Source organism: Coregonus lavaretus, assembly GCF_964263955.1.
Source record: "Coregonus lavaretus genome assembly, chromosome: 11".
Lineage (NCBI taxonomy): Eukaryota > Metazoa > Chordata > Actinopteri > Salmoniformes > Salmonidae > Coregonus > Coregonus lavaretus.
Genome location: NC_139998.1, coordinates 56,330,374 through 56,343,049, shown reverse-complemented (window position 1 = coordinate 56,343,049; position 12,676 = coordinate 56,330,374). Strand labels below are relative to the sequence as shown.

At 44.8% G+C, this 12,676-nt stretch overlaps 1 protein-coding gene across 1 annotated transcript in view; it reads left to right on the top strand.

Moving 5' to 3' along the window:
- armc9 (armadillo repeat containing 9) overlaps positions 1 to 12,676 on the top strand; it is a 63,219-nt gene that overhangs the window by 46,759 nt on the left and 3,784 nt on the right. The window contains exons 17-18 of the mRNA XM_084172112.1: positions 3,726 to 3,850; positions 4,106 to 4,308. Of these exons, the coding sequence (XP_084028238.1) occupies positions 3,726 to 3,850; positions 4,106 to 4,308 (328 nt within the window). The remainder of the gene's footprint in view (positions 1 to 3,725; positions 3,851 to 4,105; positions 4,309 to 12,676) is intronic.

The following is a 12,676-nucleotide window of genomic DNA, read 5'->3' as shown; positions in this document are numbered from 1 at the left end:
ACTAATGTTACAGGCTTTGGTTTTTTCTAACCTGGCGGTGTGTGACGTGTTTAAACGAGCAGTCAAACAACAACAAAGGGGCTCATTCAATCAGCCCTTCTTTTAGTCCAAATCCCACAGGAGCTTGACTCCTGCATGTCCCCGCGTGTAATGAGCCTAGGAAACGCCACTTTAATTAAGCGCTCTGCCAAGGGCCAATGTAAAAATGCCTGGAACTCAGCCTCACTTCAACCCTCTGTCTGCATGGAGGGCAGTTTCCTCTCTCTAGGTAGAGAGTTCAGTGGTATCAATTGTAACTGTGACTTCATTGCGGCTCAAATGCAGTGTTGTTTAGGACAGAGGCACCGTCTCTCTGTACCTACAGATAAGGGGGGCATTGCAGTTCTATAGGACTCTATTTTGGCTCCATTGTGGTGTAGAGGTTGCTACTTTTGTGGGCTCCATTTTGGTTCGACTGGGGTATCAAAGCCACAGTTTCTTGCTGAGACATGGGGTCCATTCGGCTCAACTAGCCACTCATAGGGGTCACATGATGGGCAGTTTGTAATTCCTATGATACATTATGTTGTGGTGATGATTTATAACAATGAATCAGGAATTATGTTCGGCCACTCCTCTCAGGATGTTTGTCTCATATTCTGTGTGGAATAGACACAGGAGAGTATTGCTTGATCTTTATACCAGACATCCAACACCACAAACCATTTTAAAGGGATGGAATCAGAGGCTGGGATTACAAGTCAGATCAAATACACGGAGACCTTTTGGTGAAATTGAATCTTTCCATTCCGTATAATGTTCTTCTTCAGTGGCCTGTCAAATCACAGTATGGATCATTATGATGACAGATGGACAAATGCCAACTGCCCTGAGAGTGTCTGAAATCCAAGCCGCCTGTTTAAGTAAGGAATCAAAGAATGAACAATTATTGGCATGATTTGAAGTCATTGTCTGAAAAGATAAGACCTACTGTACTCACACACATCATTGTCTTTGAGTAGGTGCTAGATATAGATATACAGTCGTGGTCAAACATTTTGAGAATGACACAAGTATTGGTCTTCACAAAGTTCGCTGCTTCAGTGTTATGAGATATTTTTGTCAGATGTTACCATGGTATACTGAAGTATAATACAAGCATTCCATAAGTGTCAAAGGCTTTTATTGACAATTACATTAAGTTTATGCAAAGAGTCAATATTTACAGTGTTGACCCTTCTTTTTCAAGACCTCTGCAATCCGCCCTGGCATGCTGTCAATTAACTTCTGGGCCACATCCTGACTGATGGCAGCCCATTCTTGTATAATCAATGCTTGGAGTTTGTCAGAATTTGTGGGTTTTTGTTTGTCCACCCGCCTCTTGAGGATCGACCACAAGTTCTCAATGAGATTAAGGTCTGGGGAGTTTCCTGGCAATGGACCCAAAATGTTGATGTTTTGTTCCCTGAGCCACTTAGTTATCACTTTTGCCTTATGGCAAGGTGCTCCATCATGCTGGAAAAGGCATTGGTCGTCACCAAACTGTTCTTGGATGGTTGGGAGAAGTTGCTCTCGGAGGATGTGTTGGTACCATTCTTTATTCATGGCTGTGTTCTTAGGCAAAATTGTGAGTGAGCCCACTCCCTTGGCTGAGAAGAAACCCCACACATGAATGGTCTCAGGATGCTTTACTGTTGGCATGACACATGACTGATGGCAGCGCTCACCTTGTGTTCTCCGGACAAGCTTTTTTCCGGATGCCCCAAACAATCGGAAAGGGGATTCATCAGAGAAAATGACTTTACCCCAGTCCTCAGCAGTCCAATCCCTGTACCTTTTGCAGAATATCAGTCTGTCCCTGATGTTTTTCCTGGAGAGAAGTGGCTTCTTTGCTGCCCTTCTTGACACCAGGCCATCCTCCAAAAGTATTCGCCTCACTGTGCGTGCAGATGCACTCACACCTGCCTGCTGCCATTCCTGAGCAAGCTCTGCACTGGTGGTGCCCCGATCCCACAGCTGAATCAACTTTAGGAGACTGTCCTGGCGCTTGCTGGACTTTATTGGGCGCCCTGAAGCCTTCTTCACAACAATTGAACCTCTCTCCTTGAAGTTCTTGATGATCCAATAAATGGTTGATTTAGGTGCAATCTTACTAGCAGCAATATCCTTGCCTGTGAAGCCCTTTTTGTGCAAAGCAATGATGACGGCACGTGTTTCCTTGCAGGTAACCATGGTTAACAGAGGAAGAACAATGATTTCAAGCGCCACCCTCCTTTTAAAGCTTCCAGTCTGTTATTCTAACTCAATCAGCATGACAGAGTGATCTCCAGCCTTGTCCTCGTCAACACTCTCACCTGTGTTAACGAGAGAATCACTGACATGATGTTACCTGGTCCTTTTGTGGCAGGGCTGAAATGCAGTGGAAATGTTCTTTGGGGATTAAGAGGGACTTTGCAATTAATTGCAATTCATCTGATCACTCTTCATGACATTCTGGAGTATATGCAAATTGCCATCATGAAAACTGAGGCAGCAGACTTTGTGAAAATTAGTATTTGTGTCATTCTCAAAACTTTTGACCATGACTGTATACAGTATGTTTATATATATATATATATATATATAATGTTATAGACAAACTATCATTTTCCTCCTATTTCAAAATCAAGTAATTCTTTCCCACCATTTACAAATAATGGTCCTCTGTAGCTCAATTGGTAGAGCATGGCGCTTGTAACGCCAGGGTAGTGGGTTCGATCCCCGGGACCACCCATACGTAAAAATGTATGCACACATGATTGTAAGTCGCTTTGGATAAAAGCGTCTGCTAAATGGCATATTATTATTATTGTTATTTTATTATATTATATTATTACAGTAATACGGTGATAGTGATACAGTGATACAGTGTTACAGTTATATGACTGAGACCACGTCTAGCCAAGCTAAAAACCATTTGACCATGTGAAGTAATGACTTGACTGCATAGCTCATCATCTTTCCCCTCCTGACCCTGTCCTCAGCAGTGAGAATGTCCCCAGGTCCTTTCCCCTCCTGACCATGTCCTCAGCAGTGAGAATGTCCCCAGGTCCTTTCCCCTCCTGACCATGTCCTCAGCAGTGAGAATGTCCCCAGGTCCTTTCCCCTCCTGACCCTGTCCTCAGCAGTGAGAATGTCCCCAGGTCCTTTCCCCTCCTGACCATGTCCTCAGCAGTGAGAATGTCCCCAGGTCCTTTCCCCTCCTGACCATGTCCTCAGCAGTGAGAATGTCCCCAGGTCCTTTCCCCTCCTGACCATGTCCTCAGCAGTGAGAATGTCCCCAGGTCCTTTCCCCTCCTGACCCTGTCCTCAGCAGTGAGAATGTCCCCAGGTCCTTTCCCCTCCTGACCATGTCCTCAGCAGTGAGAATGTCCCCAGGTCCTTTCCCCTCCTGACCATGTCCTCAGCAGTGAGAATGTCCCCAGGTCCTTTCCCCTCCTGACCCTGTCCTCAGCAGTGAGAATGTCCCCAGGTCCTTTCCCCTCCTGACCATGTCCTCAGCAGTGAGAATGTCCCCAGGTCCTTTCCCCTCCTGACCCTGTCCTCAGCAGTGAGAATGTCCCCAGGTCCTTTCCCCTCCTGGCCCTGTCCTCAGCAGTGAGAATGTCCCCAGGTCCTTTCCCCTCCTGACCCTGTCCTCAGCAGTGAGAATGTCCCCAGGTCCTTTCCCCTCCTGACCCTGTCCTCAGCAGTGAGAATGTCCCCAGGTCCTTTCCCCTCCTGACCCTGTCCTCAACAGTGAGAATGTCCCCAGGTCCTTTCCCCTCCTGACCCTGTCCTCAGCAGTGAGAATGTCCCCAGGTCCTTTCCCCTCCTGGCCCTGTCCTCAGCAGTGAGAATGTCCCCAGGTCCTTTCCCCTCCTGACCCTGTCCTCAGCAGTGAGAATGTCCCCAGGTCCTTTCCCCTCCTGACCCTGTCCTCAGCAGTGAGAATGTCCCCAGGTCCTTTCCCCTCCTGACCATGTCCTCAGCAGTGAGAATGTCCCCAGGTCCTTTCCCCTCCTGACCCTGTCCTCAACAGTGAGAATGACTTGACTGCATAGCTCATCTTCTAACCTTAACCTTTCCCCCCTGGCCCTGTCCTCAGCAGTGAGAATGTCCCCGGGTTTACAAGCCGGCCCAAGATTACCCGCACGCCTGAGAGTGACGCACCAGACGTGGCTCCTCGGAGGGGTCGCGTTGTCCCGCCACTGGCCCCCCAGTTCTCCCAGTCTGAGCCCCAGCAGAGCTGCAGCCGACCTGGATCAGGGGTCTCCGTCACCGTGGGAGGGCCAGGGGGCGGCAGACAGAGTGAGTGTGAACTGTGAAGTCTTACATATCACAACTGTCTTTCTAACACACACACTGACAGACAGACAGACAGACAGACACTCTCTGTCACATTCCCCCTCTCATCTCTCTCTCTCACACTCTCTATCTCTCTGTCACATTCCCCCTCTCATTTCTCTCTCTCTCTCTCACTCTATCTCTCTGTCACATTCCCCCTCTCATTTCTCTCTCTCTCTCTCTCTCTCTCCTCTCTCTCTCTCTCTCTCTCTCTCTCTCTCTCTCTCTCTCTCTCTCTCTCTCTCTGTCACATTCCCCCTCTCATTTCTCTCTCTCTCTCTCTCACTCTCTCTCTTTCTCTCTCTCTCTCTCTCTCTCTCTCTCTCTCTCTCTCTCTCTCTCTCTCTCTCTCTCTCTCTCTCTCTCTCTCTCTCTCTCTCTCTCTCTCTCTCTCTCTCTCTCTCTCTCTCTGTCACATTCCCCCTCTCATTTCTCTCTCTCTCTCTCTATCTCATTTCCCCTCTCATTTCTCTCTCTCTCTCTCGCTCTCTATCTCTCTGTCACATTCCCCCTCTTTTTTCTATCTTACTTTTTTTTCTATTTCAACTCTGTTGGGGCTCTATTTTAACAAACCAAATTGTAAATCTTAGCGCTGGCTGTGTGTCACAAATATTTGTGCTATTTTCACAGCGGGTATTATGACCGCAAGAGCTGGCGGTGGTGCGAAAGGGCTGGGTTTTGATGAAGAATAACTTGCAGATTTGTCAAGGCTTGACCCCTCACTGGCCAATCAGAACGTTCTCTATGGCTAAATATGTTGGTTGCTTCAAGTTGTGTATTTGTTTTTTTAATGCACCCTACTGAGTTGTCATCAATCCCAATTCAAATGCTAGTCCATTATCGCCTAGTTTGTTAAACAGGCCTATCCATCCTTTCCCATCTTTGCTAAATATGTTGAACATTTCACGTTGTTCGTAGTAATTGCATGGCTTCAATATGGAAATATATAACTCTTCCTGGGGTCCAACCAATAAAACAACACCTTATTACACACTACTCTACCATAACATATTTACAATACAAAATCAATAATACAGCAAAATAACAATATTAAAATGTGTGTGTGTGTAGAGTGTGTCTCTTCACAGTCCGCGCTGTTCCATAAAGTGTAATTCACACTGATATAGGGGCTAGGCCGACTTTAAATGGCATTATCTCTGAGCCATGGGCACGCCAAACATTGTCAGTAAAAAAATATTACATTCACAATTGTTAAGGCCTAAAAAGACATTCAGTAATTATAATAAAATATGAAAACGAAACAACTTGTTTTGAATAGGCTATGACTAATGCCACAAACAGAAAAAGAGTTAAGGACTCACCGTTGTACTGTTCCCAGATATAATGTTTTATAAACATCATGGAACCGTCTTACAGATCACATTCACACTTTTTACTGAAATAGCAGACGTCTCATCAATTGCATTGCATGCGAGCCACGGACGTTTTCACCATGAAGCCATGGATGGTGAATCCTTCTAATCAGTTTGGTTTGTAATCAAATTAAACGAAAAACAAGATGTTTTTTTAAACAACAATATTTCTAAATAGGATGGGGTCAGAAGCATAATATCATAAATTGCATCTCTCATTCCATCAGCATAATGCACTGTGCACATGTAGGTCTACAGTGAAATCAGAAAGTATTCAGACCCTTTGACTTTTTCCACATTTTGTTACATTACAGCCTTATTCTAAAATTGATTCAATAGTTTTTTCCCCTCATCAATCTACACACAATACCCCATAAAGACAAAGCAAAAACAGAATTTTAGACATTTTTGCAAATGTATTAAACATAAAAAAAATGGAAATATTACATTTACATAAGTATTCAGACCCTTTACTCAGTACTTTGTTGAAGCACCTTCGGCAGCGATTACAGCCTTGAGTCTTCTTGGTTATGACTCTACAAGCTTGGCACACCTGTACTTGGGGAGTTTCTCCCATTCTTCTCTGTAGATCCTCTCAAGCTCTGTCAGGTTGGATGGGGAGCGTTGCTTCACAGCTATTTTCAGGTCTCTCCAGAGATGTTTGATCGGGTTCAAGTCCGGGCTCCGGCTGGGCCACTCAAGGACATTCAGAGACTTGTCCCGAAGCCACTCCTGCGTTGTCATGGCTGTGTGCTTAGAGTTGTTGTCCTGTTGGAAGGTCAACTTTTGCCCCAGCCTGAGGTCATGAGCGCTCTGGAGCAGGTTTTCATCAAGGATCTCTTTGTACTTTGCTCCGTTCATCTTTCCCTCGATCCTGACTAGTCTCCCAGTCCCTGCTGCTGAAAAACACCCCCACAGCATGATGCTGCCACCACCATGCTTCACCGTAGGGATGGTGCCAGGTTTCCTCCAGACGTGACGCTTGGCATTCAGAGTTCAATCTTGGTTTCATCAGACCAGAGAATCTTGTTTCTCATGGTCTGAGAGTCCTTTAGGTGCCTTTTGGCAAACTCCAAGCGGGCTGTCATGTGCCTTTTTACTGAGGAGTGGCTTCCGTCTGGCCACTCTACCATAAAGGCCTGATTTGGTGGAGTGCTGCAGAGATGGTTGTCCTTCTGGAAGGTTCTCCCATCTCCACAGAGGAACTGTGGAGCTCTGTCAGTGACCATCAGGTTATTGGTCACCTCCCTGACCAAGGCCCTTCTCCCCCGATTGTTCAGTTTGGCAAGGCGGCCAGTGGGTCTTAAAATGTCCCATTAGCGATGCATGAAATTATCACTTTTTGTTTTAAAGGACACACCTCAAATAAAAAGCTAACTGATGTTAGACAGGCAAATTGCTGAACCTGGTTCAAGGGGTGGAAAATGCTAGAGTGGCAGTTTCTATACTGAACAAAAATATAAACACAACATGTAAAGTGTTAGTCCCTTGTTTCATGAGCTGAAATAAAAAATCCCAGAATGTTTCCATATGCACAAAAAGCTTATTTCTCTCAAATGTTTTGGATACATTTGTTTACGTCCCTGTTAGTGAGCATTTCTCCTTTGCCAAGATAATCCATCCACCTGACAGGTGTGGCATATCAAGAAGCTGATTAAACAGCATGATCATTACACAGGTGCACCTTGTGCTGGTGACAATAAAGGCCACTCTATAATGTGTAGTTTTGTCACACAACACAATGCCACAGATGTCACATGTTTTGAGGGAGCGTGCAATTGGCATGCTGACTGAAAGAATGTCCACCAGAGCTGTTGCCAGAGAATTGAATGTTAATTTCTCTACCATAAGCTGCCTTCAATGTTGTTTTAGAGAATTTGGCAGTACGTCCAACTGGCCTCACAACCACAGACCACGTGTAACCACGCCACCCCAGGACCTCCACATCCGGCTTAACCTGCGGGATTGTCTGAGACCAGCCACCCGGACAGCTGATGAAACTGTGGGTTTGCACAATAGTAGAATTTCTGCACAAGCTGTCAGAAAGCGTCTCAGGGAAGCTCATCTGCATGCTCGTCGTCTTCACCAGGGTCTTGACCTGACTGCAATTCGGCATCGTAACAGACTTCAGTGGGCAAATGCTCACCTTCAATGGCCACTGGCACACTGGAGAAATGTGCTCTTCAAGGATTAATCCAGGTTTCAACTGTACCGGGCAGATGGCGTTGTGTGGGCAAGCGGTTTGCTGATGTCAACATTGTGAACAGAGTGCCCCATGGTGGCGGTGGGGTTATGGTATGGGCAGGCATAAGCTACAGACAACGAACACAATTGCATTTTATCAATGGCAATTTGAATGCACAGAGATACCGTGACCAGATCCTAAGGCCCATTGTCATGCCATTCATCCGCCGTCATCACCTCATGTTTCAGCATGATAATGCACAGTCCCATGTCGCAAGGATCTGTACACAATTCCTGGAAGCTGAATATGTCCCAGTTTTTCCATGGCCTGCATACTCACCAGACATGTCACCCATTGAACATGTTTGGGATGCTTTGGATCGACGTGTATGACCGCGTGTTCCAGTTACCGCCAATATCCAGCAACTTCACACAGCCATTGAAGAGGAGTGGGACAACATTCCACAGGCCACAATTAACAGCCTGATCAACTCTATGCGAAGGAGATGTGTCTCGCTGCATGAGGCAAATGGTGGTCACACCAGATACTGACTGGTTTTCTGATCCACGCCCCTACCTTTTTTTAAAGGTATCTGTGACCAACAGATGCATATCTATATTCCCAGTCATATGAAATACATAGATTAGGGCCTAATTTATTTATTTCAGTTGACTGATTTCGTTATCAAATCAAATGTTTATTGGTCACATACACATATTTAGCTGATGTTATTGCAGGTGTAGCGAAATGCTTGTATTAAAACTGTAACTCAGGAAAACCTTTGAAATTGTTGCATGTTGCGTTTATATTTTAGTTCAGTGTACATGCCAAGTTGGCAACCCATAACCCACTGGAGGATGTTGAATGTCCCCAGATTTGCACCAGGACGTTCTGGTATCATTCACTATGGGCATCTCTTTTGCAAGCCTCTCATTCGGAGCTGGCTGTTGTAGGCCAAGCCTTTAATTGGTCCTCTTGGGTGGGCGAGTGTTTTTTGTGATCAAGCCTAATCACGGGCTACTGTCAGCCTGGGTAGACAAGGAGTGGAATGATAGCACAAACAGGTACCCAGGCTGTTTCCCCAATATTTTGTAATTCCAAGACGGTGCGCCAAAGGCTCCATAAAACAGCGTCCTGTGCTATAAATGTTACACTTTTCTACTTAAACCAATCACAGGGAAGCACCAAATGGATTCGGAGAAGAACATATCGTCTGGCCCCGCTGGACTTTTAGCTGGAGGTCAGGAAGGTTACAGTAGCTCCAACACTCAAGGTGTGTGTGTGTGTGTGTGTGTGTGTGTGTGTGTGTGTGTGTGTGTGTGTGTGTGTGTGTGTGTGTGTGTGTGTGTGTGTGTGTGTGTGTGTGTGTGTGTGTGTGTGTGTGTGTGTGTGTGTGTGTGTGTGTGTGTGCTTCCCTCCAGCAGTATATCATAATCAGTCAGATTTGCCATCAAAGGTTATTCAGTAGATGAGACTTTCTGGATTGTTCAGAACATTTCTGTGGCTGTTCTATAACACTGAGCATGATGTGACAGAATGGCTATTTTAGCTTAATTTGTTGTGGACAGAATGGCTCTTTTAGCTCAAAAGTGTTCCGGACAGAATGGCTCTTTTATCTCAAAGGGAAGGCAGACAGGCAGACAGACAGACAGGCAGGCAGTCAGGCAGACAGGCAGACAGACAGACAGGCAGGCAGACAGGCAAACAGACAGGCCTATGTGTGCCTGTGGCGTGCGTGTCGTATTATTACACAAACTATTGTGTCATGCCTCATCTGTCAGAAGCAAAACCATTTCAAAACTAACAAAACATGACAGCAATGTTGGCTTACGCCTTCAAATCACACACTGCTCTTATTGCACAATGACTAATGTTGGGAGAGCTTTCATCAGGCTTTACAATAGGGGGGATTCCTAAACCGTATTGACATAATGGCTGCCATAATGGCCTCCTGTAGCTCAGTTGGTAGAGCGTGGCGCTTGCAACGTCAGGGTTGTGGGTTCGATTCCCAGGGGGGGCCAGTATGAAAAATGTATGCACTCACTAACTGTAAGTCGCTCTGGATAAGAGCGTCTGCTAAATGACTAAAATGTCAAATGTAAGTACTTCCCACACTGTCTTCTCAAAGATCAGAGATTGGGCAACGTTAAGATACTGTGTTAGCTTTATTAATTGCTTCCTGATAAAGCTATGACACGTCTTAATTAAACAGGGATAAGATGGATGGATGCATGGACAGTCTGTTGTTTGCGGTGTGATCTCTTAGTCGCTAGATAACATCTTGGGTCTTTTCTCTCTCTCTCTCTCTGTCTGTCTGTCTGTCTGTCTGTCTGTCTGTCTGGCTCTCGCTCTCTCTCTCTCTCTCTCTCTCTCTCTCTCTCTCTCTCTCTCTCTCTCTCTCTCTCTCTCTCTCTCCTTCTCTGTCTTTAAAGCATTTGCTATGATTATCTACAGGGTGGTGGATCTTCTACACTGTAGTTTAACATGACTCTATAGGGTGGTGGATAATATGGACTGTAGTTTAACATGACTCTATAGGGTGGTGGATCATATGGACTGTAGTTTAACATGACTCTATAGGGTGGTGGATCATATGGACTGTAGTTTAACATGACTCTATAGGGTGGTGGATCATATGGACTGTAGTTTAACACGACTCTATAGGGTGGTGGATCTTCTACACTGTAGTTTATCCTGGAGCCATCTGCCACAGTGTACAAATCAGCGTACAACGTGGTAGCTAATAGACACCCTATACATGGGCCTTTTTCAACATGATGGTTCATTATAAAGCCTGTCTCAGTCAGCCCAGAGATGGGGATCTCACTCGTTGTTTTTACCAGGAGTGGTTCTGGACTATGCTCGTTTGAAGGAAGCTTCAAAGTGTCAGGGATGTGATTGTTCCTGATTAATCAGGAAATCAGGGACTCCTGCTTTTCGGACATACTCCTTTATTATTCATTGAATTGACCCACCCTAAACCAAACCAGGAGTTTGGAAGTAATGTTGTAAGTAAAGTTTGTAATATAATAATATAAATGCCTGCAGGCCAAATCCTAGAAGAACACATTGATTGTCTATTGTACATAAATCACAGTCATATATTTGAAATACTCTGATTTAATATTCAGTAATAGTTTTTGAAGTACTATAATTTAATCCCCAGTTTGAAATTAACTACTATGCTGTACTACTGTAAATAAAATACATTCTTTATTTAATTTAGTAATATATTTGAAATATGTTAATGTAATGGTCTTGGAGGATTAATGAAGGATCTGTTCTGTATTTCTCAACCTTGTTTTTTTACACAGCAGAATTTTGCTGCCTATTTGAAGTAGTTGGAATATAGTTTGGAATAGAAAAATGGAAAATGTAGCTCAGAAATGTAGCTCAGTTGGTAGAGCATGGCGCTTGCAACGCCAGGGTTGTGGGTTCGATTCCCACGGGGGGGCCAGTATGAAAAATGTATGCACTCACTAACTGTAAGTCGCTCTGGATAAGAGCGTCTGCTAAATGACTAAAAATGTAAAATGTAAATGTAAGTTCTATATTAGTTAGACCCAACCCGGTAATGAAGTAACAGCTCAAACTAATTTGTTGGAGACTAGTTCAAGAGAGTGGTCATCAAGGACCAGGTTTATAAGGAGTCACTGCTATGACTATGACTGTGGTCCTCTGTAGCTCAGCTGGTAGAGCACGGCGCTTGTAACGCCAAGGTAGTGGTCCTCTGTAGCTCAGCTGGTAGAGCACAGCGCTTGTAACGCCAAGGTAGTGGGTTCGATCCCCGGGACCACCCATACACAAAAATGTATGCACGCATGACTGTAAGTCGCTTTGGATAAAAGCGTCTGCTAAATGGCATATTATTATTATTATTATTATTACTAACAGAGCTGCTTCAGAAAGTCACTTAGAGGTGTTAGCTAGCCAGCCTTGACTGGGCAACCCAGTGCGCTGCAGCGAGCTACAGCAGCGAGGGCTGCCGGTGTTACTGAGCGGACAGAGACCTGGGTCGTGTTCATTAGTGCACACCGCAGCAAAACGTTTTTTGCAACAGAAAACTAAAACCAGCATTTCTTATTGAAGGTAATTCAGGTAGTCCCTCTCTGTTTCAGTCCACTGAAAAAAACGTGTTATCTTGTCGACCTGCAGAGCGCCGGCGGAGTCTCTCTCCCCCCGCTGAAGGCAATGACAGATCCCCTGTTGTGTTGCTGTGTCGAACAGAGCAGGTGGAAGAATGTGATGATGCGCTTGAATCTCTCTCTCACACACACACACACACACACACACACACACACACACACACACACACACACACACACACACACACACACACACACTGACCCACTTGCTCATTGATAATTGATGTGATGATGAAATATTACTTCATTGTGCAGAGGGGCTCCATTCTTTTGATAGCCACTAGAGGTATAGAAAGCACAGCCAAGCTGATATTCTTACTTACATAATGTTTTTACTTCCTGATACTGATACTGCAAAAAAAAAAAAAAATCTTACAAAGCACTCAGTGTTGCATTCAGATCAACTATTGCCTCGTTGTCATGCATTTTTGTAAGTACTGTTAATGGGTCATTCCACCAGTTCAGTTCCTTTCTGAGAAGTGCAACTTGGTCAAAACAAAATGTTTGATTTCACCTCATTTTAGCATTATGTCATGAAGCGCTGATGTCATGACTATAGTAAGTGCCTTTTTAAATACCAAATAAAGTAACAGGGTTTACTGGAACAGGGTTGGAGATTTCATCTTAAA